At 39.8% G+C, this 20,591-nt stretch overlaps 1 protein-coding gene across 1 annotated transcript; it reads right to left on the reverse strand.

The window, feature by feature from the left end:
• Nucleotides 1-13,743: 13,743 nt before the first annotated feature.
• CCKAR (cholecystokinin A receptor) lies at nucleotides 13,744-20,128 on the reverse strand (the record flags this gene model as incomplete). Its single annotated transcript, XM_084204354.1, has 5 exons — nucleotides 13,744-14,270; nucleotides 14,890-15,017; nucleotides 16,665-16,926; nucleotides 19,007-19,258; nucleotides 20,005-20,128. 5 exons carry the CDS (start codon nucleotides 20,126-20,128, stop codon nucleotides 13,744-13,746), a joined length of 1,293 nt encoding a protein of 430 aa, XP_084060480.1.
• Nucleotides 20,129-20,591: the final 463 nt, after the last annotated feature.

Raw genomic sequence — 20,591 nt, forward strand, 5'->3', positions numbered from 1 at the left:
AATGAACTGTGTTTAATTGTTTAACTTTAGCAACTTCATTTTTGCAACTAGTGCACCTGACTCCTTTTAATCTTATTCTTAGTTGCTGAATGTCTAACATTTCATTCAGTTGGTTGATAGCTAGAGTCAGAAATTCAGCAAATTAACTTATTTCTTGTTTTGACAGAATAGTAGGGCGGTCAGGAACAGCTAGAAATTATGCACTCTCAATTTGCAAGCACGAGTGACACAGTCACTTCAAGAAAGTTTTTTAGATGGGAAGTGGACATGGCAGAGAGAGAATATAGAATAGCAGAAGCCTGCCACTACTAATTAGTGTTGTATTCAACTGATTGAAGAACTACAAGTTTACCTGTAAGAGAGAGAAGGGGCTAAAAATGGTTCTTAAGTAGGAGAGCCAAGAACAACAACAAAAACAACAACAAAAAAACCCACTGGCTTTAAAGAAGGATTACAGATACTTTTATTGATACATCTGCAAGTTGTTTGCCATTAAGATGTATAAAATAGAAATTCAACAGTTGCAGAACTTCTGTTTTTTGAAACAGAGACATTATGGACATTATTCTCAAAATTATTTCCAAGACCCTTCAGTCTTTTTCTGAAATGATAACTTGATTCTTCTGAAACAGAATAGAAATTAGATCTGAGGTTTTTGCAAAGAGAATGGTCACTTCCTAAATTTTAATGTTGGTGTCATTGGGAGAAACTGCATGGGATGGTGCTGGTCTTCGATGACCAGCTATGGATAGAAAAAAATCTCTTCAGCTAAGCTTTGGCAATTAGCTATATAGGTAGTCTCAATAATAAATCCAAGTAGGATTCAGAGAAGAAAAGATTAAAAGGAGAGTGGTGTGAAATACTTGGGCTAGAGGAAATGATTCATTTAGTGTTTGCATGTAACATCTTCCATTTCAGAACATTCAAAACTACTGAACTCAGTCAAGTAGTTAGCCTTTCACAGTGCCCTGTTTAGGATGGAGATGCATGCTCCTGGGCAGGGTGGAAAAAACTGAGTGTCTCTGTAAAGGATATTTATTTCTGATATCCAGTAGTACAAGCTCAGTGTTAGATCAAAAGCATGAGGAGTTATAGCCCATATTACTTAAAAATACTTCTGTTTTGAATATAGGCTTTAATGACATGTGCTAAAGTGAGAGAAGTTGAGAAAGTCTTGATTCTTTGTAGAAGCAAACTTGCAAGTTAACTACTGTCTGAGAAAGATCTGATTAAATCTTTTGAATTTAACATCTTTCAGGTTCTGCATCTCCTTTGAGTATAGAAAGGGATGGTTAAAAGTTGGATATTGTCTGTTCTGTGTGCTATTGCCTTTGTGTTATGGTCTCAGTTCCCTTATTTTTCATGTGTACTTTTCCAGATCCTTAATTATGTTTCAGTTTTTCTCAGAATGTGTCAATTTTGCTGCATAATTTAGGAGAGGACTTGGTTTCAAGTAAGGTGAACTCCAGCTTTTGTGACTACACACTGCCATCTCTTGGTTCTGTTTCTACTGCTGGACTGTGGGGTGGGGAGAAAGAAATGTTTGTTTTTTAAGCTGCTTGTAGATACATGGAGTGGAAGGATCTACAGACCTGGCCCTAAAGATCTACAGGTTTTTAGTTGAGGGGGGCACAATTTAGAACCATGCAAAGTTGTAAATTCTTTGAATTTAGAAACCCTTTGCTTTTTATTTATCTTTTAATTGTATTTTCTGTTATGTTGCCCCCTCATCTCTGTTCATTTAAACCTTCTTTGGTGTTCTATTTGCTGATCTGTTCACTGGTAAAAGTTGTCTCTTTCCACCTCTGTGAATCCCAGTGAATGTGTTCACAGGCAAGCTGGGGCCTTGTGCTATTGCAGCTACTTCTGTGCCCAAGCTCCATCTCATCTTTCTGCTTTAGCTTCTCCTGAGTGACTTGACTTGGAAGCCTTTGGCATTTACAACTAACAGCAACTGCATTCATCTGTTCATTGCTATACCAGGACATTACAACATTTCAGTAAATTGCCATCTGTTGGCCATCAAAATAAGGGTTTTGATACAGAAGCTGCAGCCTTGCAGACCATATGATCAGAATCCTTCCAAGAGCTTCATAGTTCTGTTTGGAGAGTAACTCAACAGTTACATAAAAGATAGAAGCACAGATCTATACATACTGTTTTCTGTCTTGAAATTACCTGTTTTAATAGCTAGCTGGTGGCAAACAAAAACTTAGTTCTTAAAATCTCCAAGTGAGTTTAGGGGACTTTGGGGTTTTTTCTTTTTTTTTTTTTTTTTTTTTTTTAATGAGGCAGTTAATTCTAGTGTTTCTTCTTGATTTTGATAATTTTAATAAAATTGTACATTGTCTGTTAAAATCCAGCCAAAGTATCTGCTGTGAAATGGGATGTGATCCTGAGATCCACGTTGGTGGTGTCATTATGCATATAAAATGTGACAGCAGTGCCTTCCAACTTCATTGGTCTCTGTTCAAGTATCTGCATGATAATTCTGTATGTGCAGTGTAATTGCAGAGTTTAGTTCAGGGCTAGCTATAATTCATCTTTATCTGCATAAGCATGCCTTGTGCAGCATCATGTAGGTACACACACATACCAAAAAACCCAGACACAAATAGTTGGTTTGTATCTTGTTAGCCCTATTTTACTTTGTTGCTGTTTGTTCTCTCTTAGGTGTGCTTCAGATTCCATTTTAGTTCTTTCATTGCCAACAGTTTTTCATTGTGAAAATTGGGAAGGGCAGTGGAAGATTCATAGTGATTGAATGTACTGCCTTAAAAATGTAATTAGAACTTTTCCAAAAATTAACATGGAAGAAATCATTAGGTTAGGAAGTAGCATGTCTGATCTTAGTCTTAGGACTAAGATAAGTGTCCTCATCTTAGTCCTAAGGCAACATGTTTCTATGCTTTGCCTTTGAAAGAAAGAATTTTAAATTTCTTGCACTGTTTAGTGTAATTCTTTGTTTGCCAGAATGAGAAAACAAGCACTTCAGTGTACAGACAGAGCAGAGTTGCATCTTGGTGTCAGTGCAGTTTCTAGCACAGCACCTGCTGCTTTTAGGAGAGGAAGTGAGTGGTCCTGTTGTTCCTTTACCCTGGTTCTGCTTTTAGAGGAGATGCAGCCTGATCATTTCCAGCATTGTGGTGAGGTGTGATGGCTAAGGTGGCACAGGCTGGCAGTCTGCAGGAATGCACAGCAGGATGCCTTATGAAACCATAAAAGGTGTTAAATCTTGTGTATTGACCAAATAGACAACTAGGACTACATTCTCAACAAAGGGGAAGTTTGGTTTAATTTTGTTCTAGTGAAAATGTCTTGTGGCTCTGCTGTGCAGATTACTCACCAGTTACTGCAAATTTCAGAAGAGAGAAAATTAAACTATTCCTGAAGGATCTGACATGGATTAATCTTTCTTTGGGCTTTTGTATCTTCCTTGTGACTCCTGCTACTGCTCCATACTGCTTTTTACAGCATTCCAGGGCTTAAGGAGCCATCTGCCTTTTGGACTGTGCTTGATGTGGTAACCTCAGGCATGAGACTGATGTTGTGTCATCTTCCCAGTTTCACACATTCAGAAAACTTTGGACTTCTAAATCAATTTTTTGGTAAACAGTTTTACCTTGGAGATTTAATAGATATGGAAATCAAACTGTGGTCTGAAAAAAATTGTTTATTCTTCATTTAATTTAGAAATAATGTTGATAAGGAAAATTCCTTACTTTGGAAGGATAAATGCAATTGGTGAGTGTTTAGACTTTCAAATACAGCTCTACTTTTGACCAAGTGGTTCCTTTTTCAGGTTAATAATAATTTTGTGCTATTTATTCAAAGAAAAAAGCCCTAATCTGATTTTTATTGTTGTTCTATATTTCTGCCTTCAGATACCTTGGCTGTCATGAGCCAAGTGAGTTTCATGCTAAAACTTATGATCTGGGTGTCTTTATCCCCTGGATGTCTTCCAGATCTAGAGCTTGAAATAATAAATTTTTATGAAATTCTATTTTTGCACACCTTTTTACTGTCAGCTTACAGGTAAACTTGTTGAAAATAGATAGTGGCTACCAAGATAAATGTGTTAAATTAGAAAACAAAGAATTTCATCTCCTCTCACTGGATTTTAGGATGGTGAAACAATAAACTAGGCTTACTACCTCCATGGGGTTGTTTTCACATCAAGGAGAAAATTGAAATATGTCATAGCTTTTAAAAATGATACAGAGATCTCTGCAGCATGTTTTTTCAGCCACCTTGAGGGATACAGGTATGAAATATGGTAGAGTTTTGCCATTCATCTGCTGGAATCTGAAAAACCTTTGTTAATCAGTTGCACATTATTCACATTACAATCTAACAAATACTACAATCTAACTTCTTTCTCTCACCTGTACTTGCATTTACTTGTTTAAACAAATTCTTTGCAGCTGGTCATATTAGAATAGGCACTAACAATGTTTACCTTGTTTTTCAATTTATTCTGTATATGTGGCTGAAAACTTTCCAATTGCATAGACATGTATAGAGAGAGAGTGATTCATATGGGACAAGAGGATGGGCTGTTAGAAACCCACACATGAAATCCCTCTGTTGAGTACCAGATGTAGCCTTGATGACCAGACCTTAGGAATCATTTTGTTCTAAAACCTGGTGATGTAAAATGGGAAAAATTAAATAACAGACTAATGATAATTACAATTCAGTGTACTGCTGGACTGTACCAGAACCAAGTTAAAAATTATTATTCTCTAGCAATTCATTGTCCTTGATAAACTGTCAAGGGCTCAAATATAAAATATCAAATCATATACAAGATACCTACTAAAAAAACTCAGGCATGTGCCCCATCCAAGTTGAAATTGTCATGAATTTATCTGAGCTTAACTAATTTGATGTGTTTTGCCAGAGCCAGAGCAAGTCTAAAACCAAAATTTTAAAAGGGGAAAACAGTAAAGAAAAAAGTCTGGTCAAGATAGATACTTCAGATGCAAAGTTGGGGTGCATCTTACTGAAATAATATTTCTCTAGAGAAGTTTCCCTTGTTTTTTTAATAAAGATTAGTTCATAGATGTTGATAAAGTATCAGACCAGAGAGGCTGTAAAGTCTGTCTTCCATCATAACCATTTAGTGAGTCCATCTTGCCTGGAATGGAGCCAACTTAGTTTTAAATCCCTTTTCTGAGGCAGAAAGGACTAAAATCTGATTCTCTCTCACCTTAAATCAGAATTTCTGTCTTAGGTAATAAGAGCTTTCTTCCTGCCAAAAAAATATATTAACTCTGACTGGCTTATCTTTATCAAAAATTGTTCTATTGGGTAGCTTAATAGGAAAGCTCCTGAAGAACTCTCACTTCACCTAATTTCCCAGCTGGAGTTGAACTGTGAAGTTATTCAAGGAATGAATTATATTCCTGAGATGGAGAAATATGAATTATTTAGTGTGCACAAATGAAAACTCACGTTAACTGAGGATGCTGAAGAACCATTGCCTTTAGCACTTGCAAGTCCTCAATAAGAATCTGGATGTGGCAGGCCTTAAGCAAAAATGCAAGGGGCTAAAAGTGTATTTGTGTATAAGGGAAAAGGGGGACTGCTGAACCTCAAGCTGTAACTGCTGCCTGGAAAACCCCTGCTCTGGCAATTGCTGGATGGGGAATAGGCCAGTGGGGTGCTGGGTTTCTGCTTGGTAAGGCACCAAAGTCAGTCAGTCTGGTCATCAGCTGAGCTTTTGAATGGAGATATGCAGGGATCTCAGCTTGGAGGCAGAGCTAAAATTTCATTAGAAAAGTGAAAGAATTGTTTCCTTGTAAATGATACAAACGCTCCACTGCCTTGCTACAGCACTAAATCTATTCTGCCTGCTCCAAATGACATGGAAAATAATAATGAACAAAGCCTGAACTTTGACTGGTCCAATTGGACTCTCTGCTCCTGTGGTCTTCCAAGCCCCACCCTCACCACAGATGGGTGTTTTGGGCCAGAATTAAGTCCTGATGGACACACCCAGAATAGGATTCTGGGCAGATGTATTTGTGACTAGTGTGGACAAACACTTGCAAACAAATACACAATTTCTTCTTGGACACTCAGAGACAAGGAGAGTTGGGTTTTATGGATGTAGTAGTTTACACTTGCGATAGAATCTGCAAATGTAAGCCCAACATTGTTTGCAGAGCTGCTGTTTGGGAACAAGCAGGGTTACATGGCACTGACCTAGTCTGAGCTTGAAGTAGAAGTAGCTAATAAATGTGTAAAAGTTTTCCAGATCATCAGCAGCACCTCAGGTATTGTGCACCTTTATTTACACCATTTCTTGCAAGATAGAGCTATTCCTTTCTGAACATTTCTGCTGCAGGTGTAAACTACCTCATCCACTCACCCACACCAAAAGACTTTAAATGTCTGCATTTTGGGCTGATTTCCTCTCCAACACAGATGCAATCTATGTACTCAGTGGCCTCCTGCTTCATCAGGTGCTAAAAATTTTAATTTCTTGCCTTGCTGCCCAAACCTTCACCCTCCTTAATGATGCATAAGTATGTGCTGTCACTCCTTCCTTCCAATTTATTGCAGAGAGTGAAATCTGGAAAATATATCTGTCTCCCCTTGTTTTCAGTGTCCTCTGTGGGCTGCTCCTACCAGGTAATCAGTCATCACATCTCACTTCACCCCACAGAAGGAGATGAAGGGCCCAAATGCAAGAAACCATAAAGTGCAAGATGGTCCAACAATTGTGAACGGTAATTTGTCAGGGCAGACATGGAAATCCTGAAATATTAATAAAATTAACATTTTAAATTTGATGAAGCTGAATGCAATGCATCAGAAGAAGCAACCAAAAATTTCTTTAGTTTCCTGGATACGAAAAAACAGTAGTTTTGTTGGTGACCTGTGTGTGAGATACTCCCCAAGGAAAAGGGGAATTGTTGGAACTAGAGATCAGTTATAGGAGGTGAAAGAGGAAGATTCATGTTAAAGCTGTGAAGCAAAGTAGAAGGACCTCAAGCCAGATGTGAAATTTTGCAGTATTAAAAACTGAAAAAAAAACCAAAAAGTGGGTGTACATTTCCTTGATGGTGTAAGTAAAAAGCAGGTGTTCCCAGGTGTCCCTCCTGCAAAGCCCTCCCGCCTGATACCTGCGATAGCTGATCACACAGGTGGGGAGACTCTCACAGACACAGCAAAGGGCTCTAAAGCACTTGCTCAAATAATGTTCCTCCTGAGAGGACCAAGGACAAATGTAAGTAAATAACAATTCTTGGCACATAAGGAGAGCCTGAAGTTGCACAGATGGCTACATTTGAGCCCACAAGCACATGGAAATAATATCAAAGTTCTTCAGTTTTATGTGTTAGTAGATTAGAAAACATTATTCAAACTACATTTGGAGGAAGCACAGAAACAATAAGAATCAGTTATAAAATTGCATTTTGGTAAGTTTATATTCATTTAGAAATGTTACTTTTGATAGAGTTAGGAGAATAACTGAACCCTCAAGGCACTGTAGCCTAAGCAGACACATGGGTTTGAAAATTATTATCTAGCAAAGCCAGGTGGTAGCACCAAGATGCACAGCAGACTGCTGCTGTCAGTCCTCAAAATGAGGACACAGGAGCTCTGTGGTGAAAAAGAGCCTTAGAAAAGTAAGCTGGAGGTGAGGCAGGAGAGGCAACACCTGCTTCTTTCTAGTGTAATGTTAGTTACTGGTAACTATTAAATGTAAACAGCACAGTTTGGGGAGGGGTTTGGTTGTGGGGTTTTGTGGTTTCTTTTTAAAATAATCCTTTGCTGCATTAGGTAGTTGTTTTTCTACTGCAACTGGTTATTTTGTTCTGTGAAGCCTTTGTCACTCCTATTCTGTCTGAAGGAGTATCATGTTCCTGGAGGCTGCCTCTCCCCATGGCAGTGGTGGCAGAGGTGAGCTCTGTGTTGGCTGGTGGACAAGAAGGGGAGGAACAACTCCTGAATTAACTTCAGTGCCATACCTGCCTCTAGTGTTCTTGTTCCTTTTTGCATGTGTCAGGACCATCTCTTGGGATGCCAACAGGAAAAACAACTCCAAAGACAGAGTGTCTTGGATGACATTGCCATCCTCATATTCCTTTTCAATAACAGTAAGCCAGCCACAGCAGCACTGCCAGATGTCCCCACAGGGCTATGGGCTGAGATTTGAGCCACTTGCAGAGCAAGGAGCATCTCTGGTTGCTCTACACCTACCTTCAGTTTAGCTATGAGATCCTGAGGATCTCAGGTGTTAGAAGGACCATAACAGGTTTGTAGGAGTCAATGCAAAGTTCCCTCTTGGGCACTGTTATCTTTTTAGCAAAGCTTCCCCTGTGGTTTCACCTCTGTGTGTCATTTTCCACTTGGTCAGGGATGAGGCCTCGTAGCAGTTGCTAAATATTCTTATAACAAGGCCCTGAGCCAATGTCCATCCAATAATAATAAAAAAATTGTCTCTGACAGCAAGCAAAGCGTGTGAGTAGCTCCCTTCCTGTGAATTTAGGTTCTGTACATGTGACTTTTCTTCATGCCTGTTTTGTAATTCTGGTGTTTGTATGACTTTCACGGGACCTATGCAGTGATTTTTGTCTACTGTATTAAATCAGACTTTGTATATAAGTTGCATTTCTTCATTGTAACAGGAAATATTTTTTAAAATTTTAATAACTGTCAAAATAGCAGGACATCAATTAACTCGTGTTTACCCCATAGGGGATGATTCCTACTTGATGTTTACTACCAGCTGATGCTAATGAATTTGCTTTGTTCTTGTCTCACTTTACAGTGGAACAACTGACATCTTGCTAGCTCAAAGTCAGCTTTTTGGACACAACTGGGAATGGAAGCCAAGAAAACTCTTCATGAAATAGTTATCTGTGAAGATGCAGACAAATAGCTCCTAGCAGGGATGAATTGCCATTAAGCAGCAAAACAGGAGTTTTACAATTCATGAATATTTCCTTTACATTTTTTTCTTTAGGACGTACCCAAGGCAGCCTAAAAAGCATTGTGGAAGGAAAAAAATAAAACCAGGTAATTCTAGAAGTTGAGGTTTTTATACACACTGAGAGAGAAATTCTGGCATGTTAAAGGCACGCATTGCTTGCTGTGCATAACACCTGGGAGAAGAGCTGGGTGCATGCTGATGGATTGTGCATAAAGGCTGAAGCTGTTTAACTGAAATTAATAATGCATATAGAAAAAATGACTAGGAAACTGTGGCCAGGGGGTGAGCAAACTGCTGACCTACATGCACATCTGAGTGAAGTAGTATTGGGTTGGTCTGTGTTATATTTGAAGTGAAGAGCAAAACATTTTACAGGCAAATAAAACCCAACCAAAAGTCCAACATTTCATTTAATACTCTCTACCACTCTGATGCTGTAATAAAAAGGCCTCTGCTCTCACATAAACCTTTACCAAATTCAAAACCATTAGATTTTATCTCTCTAAGCTTTCCTTTTGAGAATAGGCATCTTTTACCAGCAGAAACCCTCAGTTTAGCTAACATCCATTTCAGTACTGATTGATCCTGAAGTCCTCTATTCCAGGCCAGAAAAGCACTCTGATGAACCATGGTGGGTGTTCTGGGGCTGCATTGTGAACCATGGTGGGTGCTCTGGGGCTGCACTCTGATGAACCATGGTGGGTGTTCTGGGGCTGCACTCTGATGAACCATGGTGGGTGTTCTGGGGCTGCACTCTGATGAACCATGGTGGGTGCTCAGGGCTGCACTGCAATGAACCATGGTGGGTGTTCTGGGGCTGCACTCTGATGAACCATGGTGGGTGTTCTGGGGCTGCACTCTGATGAACCATGGTGGGTGTTCTGGGGCTGCACTCTGATGAACCATGGTGGGTGCTCGGGGCTGCACTCTGATGAACCATGGTGGGTGTTCTGGGGCTGCACTGCAATGATGAACCATGGTGGGTGCTCGGGGCTGCACGATGATGAACCATGGTGGGTGCTCTGGGGCTGCACTCTGATGAACCATGGTGGGTGTTCTGGGGCTGCACTGTGATGAACCATGGTGGGTGCTCTGGGGTTGCACCATCCTTGAGCTCAGAGGCAGGAGGAACAGGATGGGATGCACGAGCAGGTGGGATCACAGACAGGCTCTCCACTTTGCCAAGAAGGGCTTGGTGGTATTGGAAAGGAGGCCATGACTTGTATAAGGGGTGTAAACCTTTAGTGGCTGGAGTTCCAAAGCCACATACAGCTTTCCATTTACAGCATTAAGGTGTTTTGTCTAATACCTTTCCTTTGACCCCTCACCAAGTCCTGTATTTGGCAGTATTGTAAGGCATCAGCATTAAAGCATGCCCTGATATTAGAGGTTGCAAATAAGAATGAGAGAAGTATCAAAGGAGGATCTGGGTGTAATTAATGCTTCACTTTTGTTTCCTGAACTAGCACATCCTGCTTGTTAGAGAGCCAGTGTTCAAGAGCCACTGTGTGAGCTCAGCTGTAGGAGTGTAGGGGGGATTGCAGAGCTGCTGTGTTGTGGGCAGGATGTATTGCTTGGAGAAATGTGCTCCAGGAGTCTGTCAGCCAGAGATGATAGGGGAAATGAAGATGAGAGTGCTTTCTGGGGAAGTAAATCTGGGAAGGAAAATAAACCTGTCAAAGAGGAAAAAAATCATCTAGCAATTGGTGGTGCTGGGAAAGTAACCTGGAGACTGAGAAGCATGCTGGAGAAAAATCAGATGGTGTCATGCAGCTGGAAGAGATAAGAGGAAGACAGACAGGGAGGGGGGGAAAGCCCTGGGATTTGGGAGAAAGGCAAAGAAGATAAAAACTTCTGAGATTTATGGACATTATGCACCTGAAAATTCATTGGTTTGCCATTTGTCTGCTACATCTGGAAAACAGTTTGCTTTAAGCAGGATACTGCTTGTAGTAGATAGGATTTTTCTCCACAACCCCTGTAAACTACTGCTAAAATGAGAAGATTTCATAGGCTGTTTTTATTTTGGTATGTTTATTCCACCCATATTTATTGCTGAAGATACCTTTCCAGTGACATCAGCATCTGAATTAAAGGTACTGGGAGGATGCCATGATTCTTTAACAATGAAAGGGAAACGTTTGGACCCAGGAATGACTTCTGCAATGCACAGAGCAGGAAAAATGGCATTAAGATGCAGAAGGGCTGAAATTTCCTGTGCTAGGAGACCAGGGCAGAAAAATTCAAAATGACTGGATTGCTATATTGCATTTTAAAAGCTTAATTCCTAATTCTTGCTGGAAGTTGGCATAAGGTTTGTGGCTTAGGGAGCTTGATCAAAAGAAATATTGTGTTGATATAACAAGAAAATAGGTGCAGAGGGGGCAATGGAGGGGACGAGTGACGCACACACAGAGGGGCCTTGGAGAAATGGCACATTTCAACCCTTCCCTGATTGTCTCCCAGCCACCACTCCATCCGGATCTTCCCCTGCCTTCCTCATTTCATCACCTCCAAATTGTGCTCCCTGACAGTTACGAGAAGGGAATCAATCAGAAACTCTGCTCCTTTCAGCTGCAGCTACTGGAGGCCATGGGGGTCTGAGATCTGATTAAGGCATTGTTGAAAATAGCTTTTGGCTTTCATCAGAAACCACTATCCTCAGACCCAATCAGTGAGAGCAGGCAAACTGTGCATGTCCTGTTATGTCACTCAGGTGACATAACAGGTGCTGAGGAGCTGCATTTACAAAAAGGAATTTGCTTTTGAAAGAGCACACAGAGGTGTGGTATGTGCTATCCTGCAATACATCACACAGACAGCAACAGTCACATCCAGTATGTTATTAACTTGTGGAGGGTTTTCTTACTTAACAATTTTCAAACTATTGCCTATAATCGATCCAGGCTTTCAAATGGTATAAAATACTTCACAAGTATGTTTTCTGCTGTCACTGTTCCACATAAATTCCAAAGCAGCTAAGTTTGTTCCTTCAGTTTCAGCACACAGGACATGTTTGTAGAGGGTCTCAGCATGTATTTGTAAGTGAAGTAAAATTTTCATTTTATTGCTATGAATTAAATCCCATTATTTAATTTGTTGAGTATTTGCAAAAGGTCAGATGGATGTCAGTAGTCTCAGCACTGTTCCAGGAGCAGTGCTACTTTATTAAGTAGGCAGGCAAAACGTTGTTTCTATGGATTGTGCATAAATAGTGTTTAGAATTTTTTTTTTAATTTCCTGTCTGTGGACAAGCTGGATGGAAAAAAAAATAATAGTTGAAGTTGTGTCCTAAGTTGTTAGGGTAAACCATTTCAGGCAATAATTGAGTGCAGAACATGGATCTGGGTCCTAGAACTCACAGTACATTTCTAATTTAAAATCATTCTGTAAAGAGATCAGATTTTCCTGATTAAAAACCTTGAGAGGGCTTATATTTAATATCCACATCTACATTCCACGCTGTGCTGAAATTTAATCTCTGTCTAATAACAAGGGTTTATAATGATATTGATTCAGCTAGAAGATAGAAACATCTCCAACAGGATATTTTCACAAACCAAAATAAGTGATGTAACTTCTCCACCTGAGTTCCACAGTGCGAAGGACAAGACCTGAACACCCACACTCACCTGAGTGCTGCACAGGAAAGAGACTGGACTCTTGCTCAACAAAACACCAATAATTACAACATTCAAAGCTGTTCTACACCATGTTGAATCTGTTTACAAGTAGGTGTAGTTGGAGAAAATAGCTGCTCCAAAGGTCAGAAAAACTGTTTTTTGACAAAGCCTTTCAGCCTTTGCTCATTGTATCTGCCCTTTCTGCCATTCTGCACCCAATGCCTTTATTTCCATGTTGGGAGTGCCGTGCCTGAAGTGGCTGTGAATGAATTTGTGAAATGTGACTGCCATGGGCACCAGCCTGTGTCTAGTCCTGCCTCTTCTGTGACACACCTCTTTGCTTTATCCCAAGCATTTATCCCTGTACTTCCCACTGTGGAAATTTCCAGAGATGAGCCTTTGTGGCTCATCTTAGACCTCACCACTTGCATATGAGGGTGCTTTCAGCTGCACAGAAAAAAAGCCATTTTTTTGTCCTTGTTCTATGGGGTTTATAGAAGTAAAAAATACATTAAATTATGTTAATTTATTCTATTGCCTGAGTGAAGAAAGCATTCTACCCACAAAGCCAACGATATTTATTTTAATTTTATTTTTTAAAAAGAAATTATTTTACTTAGAGCATTAATTTCACACGGACAAGCCCATTCTCACCACCCCGGAATTCCCGTGTGAGAGTGGCACCAAAATTATCTCAACATGTATTAGTTCAGCTAAAATAATGTGAAAAGATACTACAAATGTAACAGAAAGGTTTTTGCTTATGAGGCATAGCTAGTGAAGTGAAGGCTGCATTACATATATTCATGTTTGAGGAGAATCTATTTGCATCTTGGAAATATCTTGAGATACTCAGAACTGCATCTGAAAACTGAGCAAAGCCGTTGATGTATGTAGAGGACACCCATTTTTGCAGTGGAATTTAATACAAATAGAGCAACTTCTAAGGCTTTTCATAAAGTCCTTTATCTTCAGAGCTCCCTCCTTTGTACTTTTGAAGGGAAAGTGATTTAACACTCATACAGTGATAGCATCAATTTCCCATAAAATTCTTGCTGTGTTTACTGTCAGCTGAAGTGTTTCATTAACTCAGGACTAAACGGCGTTCAGCCGATGCCACAGTCACGTTCCAAGCCCAGACATTTCACCACTCGTTGCCTCCCCTGGCGCAGCTCAGGGGGGTGCAGATGCAGACATGTGCGTGTAAGAACATTTGGAGAGGGAAGCCCTGGTTGTTTTCCCCTCCTCTTCCTCAGCAGCCTCTCCCCGAGTGGCGGGGGGCTTTTGCTGGGCGCAGCAGGTGAAGGTAGCCAGGAAGGCCATGCGGAAACGCTTGTTCATGAAGCAGTAAATGATGGGGTTCACGCAGGCAGAGGTGTAGGACAGCAGGTGGATGAAGGAGATGGGAGCCCCCGAGAGACGCCGGTCAGCGGAAGCCGTGTCGAAGGCGCGCCAGGCATTGACACTGAAGATGGGAGTCCAGCAAATGAAGAACAAAACCACTATCACCATCAGCATGCGGATGACAAGTTTCTTGGCCATTAGGTTGGCAGAAGAGCTGTTGCTTCTCACTCTCTCTATTTTGTTGTGGCTCATAGCAGAGAGCTGTTGCAAAGGCATTTTCCTTTTTCTTTTGGTTTTGTTGAGGTAACATCCATCTCCATCCTCATATTTGGCGCTGCAGGTACTTATTCTTCTTTCTGTTCATATAAAGTGCTGTTTAAATAGTTGGCAAAATATCTCTGAACGGTCGGCCAAATAAAAATGAAGAATGCGGTCTAAATCTAAATAAACAACATAATTCATAGCTGAGCAACTGTTGCAAAGGAAGCACTGGCCTGTTCTGGGTCAGTCATGTTATCAGCTGCTCTGAATCCACTGTCTCCCAGTATTCTCACACCTTACCTCTGTACAAACTGATGCAAAAGGTGTAAGAATGTTGCTTAGTCCAGTATGGACAGAAGATAGTTTTCAAGGCTACACGCTTGTACTTTACTTTGATAATTTTCATTGTGATATTTATTGACAAACATGGTCCTCATCCATGGCCAGAAAAAAACCTTGGTACTTCTATAATAAACAAATTAGAAATTTAATGTATTCTGCCCAGAATCTTTGCAAACAAGCCATAAGTAAAGTTTATTTGCTAACAGCAGTGTAACTGTAATCAAGAAATGCAGCTGGCAAGTTCATGATATAACTGACTATAATGATCACTTTTGCAAGGAGAAAGCTTTCCTTTTATTAGCCTAAAAATGACTGCTTGCATCTTCAGCCGTAACTTAAAAAAGCCCACCCCAAACCAAATTGTTGTGTTACCTCGTGAAGATTTTCTCTGGCTGGCGTCAAATTTTATTCCTCTGTAGAGTTCCAAAGAAATTAGACCATACGCAATCATCATTATAATCCCAGGAATGAGAAAGAGTGTGAGGAGCAGGAAAGTGTACCTAAAGAATCAAAAGACCCACTGAGACTAGGGAATGGCAAAAAACCAGAAAAAGTCCTTTTTATACAACTGAGAGTTGGGGAAGACAGGATTTCAAGATTTTTAAAATTTTTTTTTATGCCAATACAAAATATCATTTTGACACCTCAGAAATTTGACGCTTCCTACTTCTTCTCCTGCTTCCCTCAGAAAGGTACATCAGGAAAAAAACTATAATGGCCAAAAACCATCTTTCATGCCACCTATGCAGCCCAGAGGAGATGGGCACTCCCACAGTAGTTAAAGGGGGCAGAAGTTCTCTCTGCCCATGAGTGGGACTCCCTATTGGAACCAGATGAGCATCGGATGCCCTGTAATTTTGGTCAATGTAAAAATTGCCCTGCAAAAGCTAAAGGAGCACCTGCTGATTCTTAAAGGGGTTCTTGGCACATTAAAAATATTTTAATGGTTGGACTCAATTCTGTTAGAGGTCTTTTTCAATGCAAATTATTCTATTATTGTGCTTCAGAGAGATCTGACTTTCAGAGAGCCTTGGCACAAGTGGGAAAAACCAGAGCAGCCACAACCTGGGTGTTCATCCCTGGCGCCATGAAGAGCTCCTGAGGAGGGATTCCAGGACTGGCAATCTCTTTGGTAAAGGAAGCAGCTTTTATGTGGTTTCACATACTCTATTCTCCTAGTCAGCTTCTCTGATGTGGTGACAAGCTGGGGAAATAATGATGTTTAAATGCATCCATGAGCCTGTGTCTCTCCTGATCCCTGTGACTTTGGTGCAAACCCAGTAACACACCTGGGAATCTGTAAGGAGACCACAGAGAAGAGAATTTTGTCCTGTACACTTCCTCCTCATGCTGCCAAATACCTGAGACTACTACTGAAGTCATTAGAGTAACACAGTTACTCTCTTTGTGGATATACCATACCAAAATGCTGCAGACTTTAATTTTTTTCCCAGTTCTAACTGACCTTCAGTGTCAAAAAAAAAAAATCTTATGCTTTCTCAGTGCCAGTCAGTGTTTAGTCAACGTGCAAGGACATCATGTCTAGGTACTATTGCTGTTTGATAGTGCTGCTGTTTACCCTGCCTGGATGTGTAGGACTGGGAGCCTGTCTCTCCCCACTTCTCTCTGCCCCTATTCTCCATAAGCAACCAAAAGGATTCTCAAATGAGACATTTGCAGCTTCATATTCTACTTCTCTGCTACGGAGAACCTTCAAACAAATTAACAGGCAAGGCAGCACACAGAGGGGTGGGTCTGCATTTCTCAACAATTAATCAAGGATTTCTCTAAGAATGTTGAAGTTGATGTGTCAATGAGTGAAAGCAGTATTCCTACTACAAGTGATAGATGCTTTCTTTACAGAAAGAAAACCCCACTTTCAACAGTGACAGTTGGGGCTTAGCAGACCATGGTGTGAGAATCATTGTCATGTTGGGCAGTCTTTCCTATGACAAGGGAAAAGTCACTCAAATGTCAAAATGTAAGCAGCTTAAAAATTTTGGGGTTTTCTTACATCTTAAATAAGAATAATAGAGTGTACACATTTGCTGAAGGTTAATACTTGATTTTCCATAGGCTTATTGCTACCATGAAATCCTGTTTTCCAGCAGATAATGACACATTTGCTAACAGCCAGTTATCCTTACCAAGACTGTTGTATGACATCGCTTGGCCAAAGGAGCCGACACATATTTGCTGTGGTGTTGTTGTACTTGGTGAAAGGTACCAGTTTGCTGTAGATTGGGTATGGGGACATGATAATAAAGGACACACACCAGGTCGCAGCAATCACTCTCAGGGCGTGAGATTTTGTCTGCCAGACCCTGGACTGCAGTGGTTTGCAAATGGCACTGTATCTCTCCAAAGATATGGCAACCAGGTTGAAGGTAGAGACACTTACCGAGACACCTATACATATAAAATAAAGAAAAAGGTTATCCTCTTGTTTCAAAGGTTATGTTATGTTCAAGTGGTCCTGCTAACTTGCTGTATGCATACAGAAATTTAAAAATATAGCCAACTATTTATAAGCAAAAGTATTTATAAACACTAGTCTGGTGAAGTCAGGGAAGAATGTGTGGGCAGAGGGTCTGGGTCTCCAGACTGCTCCAGACTCATATTCCTGCCCTGCGCTTCTCTTACTCCAAAAGTCCAAGAAAAAATACACACTCTGTCCAATCATAAAATTCTGGTGAGAGGGAAAGAAGACAATTTTACTCTTAATTATTCTCTTTGCTACTGCGGTTTATTCACTAATTGCACTGAAATTCAAACAAAGCATTTGAAATCAGTTAATTACTCTCTCAACACAGATGTTCACAGTCCCTTTTTTATTGTTTTAATTTTTATGAGCGTCCTGCTTGACTTGTGATCTGATTTTCTCATTCAAGAGAGTTAAATCGATTACAACTTTTTAATTAGATGCTGATGGAGTTACAAACAAGGAGAAACGAAGTCATGCAGCAGAATTTCTGTCCTTCGAGTACCCTTAATTTCCTCTGTTCATATTTTTTAAAATATATTGTGGTTGTCTGTGTTTCTGTCATTGAAGTGCCCAAGTTCACCACTGTAAAATTATCAATATTTCATCTTAACTTTGCCACAAACTTTCCTTTCAGTGAATGAGCTTTTATTTGTGTTTGTGAATATGTGTCAGACTATAAAATGCCAATATTGTTACGGTTTGCTTTACAGAAATCATCTGTAATTGAAAATTTGTCTTTCTACATCTTAAAATGAAAAAATTGACCATAGTTGATGCAATGGTTGTCAGTATCTGTCAGGTGATGCCTCTGTTACCTGGACATTTAGTGGGAAATCTTCTCTTTCTGACTCTTAAAATTAAACAGCTTCATAATGAGAAACTTTATGTTGCTCTATTTCACTGGATTTTTTATAAAGTAATTTACACTGTGTGCAGTAAGAGGAAGATGACAATGCTTCAGTAATGTTTTAGGGTATTTGTGCCAGCAATTCATTGTAATTGTTTAAACATGGCCTTTAGTTTTATTGGTTTTATCTACAAAAAGATGTTGATTTCCCATTCGCACACTTTAGGTGTGTACTTTCACATTACATCAAAGTTCTCAAGGGCATGGGTTGAAAGGGGACATGAAGGTTCTGTAATCAACTAAGGGTCTCCCAAAGCAGCAAAAACTTTACATAATGTTCTCCTTTTTTTCTTTTTCTTTTTCTTTTTATTTTTTTTTCTTTTTCCTTTTTTTTTCTTTTTCTTTCCTTTTTTTTTCTTTTTTTTTCTTTTTCTTTTCTTTGGTTGGTTTTGTTTTGTTTGTTTGGGGTTTTTTTTTTGGTTAAGAAACAAGCAAATGCAGAGGAAATATTAAAGTGAGACAAAAAAATCACACACACGTACACAACCCAGACATTTTGAAACTCCTAGATCCTGGCTCCACAACCAAAAGGAGTATGTCAAGGCACAAAAAGTGATGCTTACTAAAGTCAGCCTCTAAAATCTATACCTGTGTTTTATGGTCTTCTGGTGAGTTCTGATCACACCTGGTCTGTCTGCAAAGAGTACTTGCTCCAACTTCCAGCTCTGCAAATTACACCTATTGCTCTTTTCTTTTTTATTCATCACTGCTGCCAAAAATCTGTGGGTAAAATCTGCCCTTACTGAGGATGTACAAGCCCATCATTTCTGGTGGGTGATCCGAACACTGATAAGAATCTTGTCAGTGACGGCTAAGCAAGTGCATATGCTGGGTTCCTCATTAAAGTTTGATCATGCAACATCTTCACATCCAGCAAAACACTTCTTTATGTCATTAAAGTTAAGTGTGTGTACCTCTGTGTTGGATCAGACCAAGGACACCAGAACCATGAAGATTTGCACTACAAAGTTTTTTCTTTGTAATACTGGTAACTTCAATGGTGGATGGAAACAATCGGCCTCTTACAGATCTTTAAATACCTTCTCACCTGTCTCATTAGTCAATCTTCAAAATAAGTAAAAACTTCCCAGACTTACCCATGAAATAAGTGGCAGTTTTGCAAACAGCACTTCCAAAAATAAAATCTTTTAGCAGGTTGGGAATGAGGGTGAAAGGCATGCAGAAAAGGCAGAGCATCAGGTCGCTGACTGCTAGTGACAGCAGAAATGTGTTGGTGACTGTTCTCATCCGCTTGTTTCTTATCAGCACCGTAATCACCAGAATGTTCCCCAAAACGCTGAGCAGAAATATCAAACAATACAGCAGAATCCGTATTATCTGATGCAAATCTGAAAATTGTCACAAGAAAAATCAGTTACACAGTATTCAACTCAGATTATTATTATATATTTCAACCTTTAATCAGAAGGTAAAAGCCTTTGTGTATTCAATTTTATGAAGGTTTATGTCTTTACACCAACACAAAATCAGTGAAACTGCTGAAATTCTTAAATGTATTCTGATCTACCTAAATTGCATAGCATTAATCTACAATATAAGCAATACAATGTATATTTGGAGAGTCAAATACAACTTCTTAAAGCATGTGCTTCTCATGCTACTGTCTGTGCACCACTTACTCACCATGGGAGATCCTATTTTATGCAGAAGTAAGAAAAGAACAAGCAATCAAAAGACATTTTAATATATGGATTTTTTTTCAGCTTCAGAGTGCTATGATTTCATATCAAATCACTTTCATACATGGTATCAGATCTGATCACTCCATTGTTATTGAACAGAGTAAAAATCATGCTTCTCCAAGTTCTTAGCAGAGATGTTTGCATTTTGTGCTCCAAAGTGTTACTGTTTTAATGTTCCATTATATCCAAATTTTTATCTAGTTCAATTTTGAACTTGGAAAACCAGCTCATACTAAATTTTTTGCTGTCTGTTTCTCATATTAACTTAAAAGCAAGCAGTCGATTTTGCACTCTCTCAGAGAAAATGCCTTGCATAGCTCTTTCTTTCTATAGTATCTCTGCATCCAGCTAGAACTAAAACTGCCTGGAAAAAATCAATTTTCCATACATACCTTTAGAAGGATAAGGTGCATCTTCCACACAGAAAAAAGTGTCATTTTCCAAGATGATATCGCAGAGGAAATCAGTAATGTTGGTAACATTCCCAAGGAAGCTACTAGCATCAACTATTTCCATTCTTCTGTATCCACCGGTTAGCTTTGACGAAGAAGAAGGTGGGTTTGTAACTATCTGCCCATGCTTTCAGTAAACAAGTGGTTTCTGAATGAAGTCTTCAGAAGAAATACAAGAGAGGCAGCTGTGCAAGGAAGCTGTTCTGACTCTCCAGCAGGAGCACCCAGCACACAGAGTCCTGTTCTGGCTGAACAGGATTTCTTCCAGAGGCACACACGGCCGATCAGAAAAGGAAAGTGTGTGTGCACATCCACACTCGCACGTATGCACACACACACTCTCACACACATCCCTACGGGTACTTTTTAGATCCACCCTCTTCTGTTACTGCACTACTGTTGGGATTATAAACAGGCTAGAAAAAGATTACAGCATTAACCCCTTGCAAGATTGCTTCTACTCATGTCTCTGCATTATTTCTCAGAGGCAGCCTGTTAGGTCACAGCCTATAAATGAGACCCAGTGA

The sequence above is a fragment of the Fringilla coelebs genome (genome assembly GCF_963513975.1).
Source record: "Fringilla coelebs genome assembly, chromosome: 4".
In the NCBI taxonomy this organism is placed as follows: domain Eukaryota; kingdom Metazoa; phylum Chordata; class Aves; order Passeriformes; family Fringillidae; genus Fringilla; species Fringilla coelebs.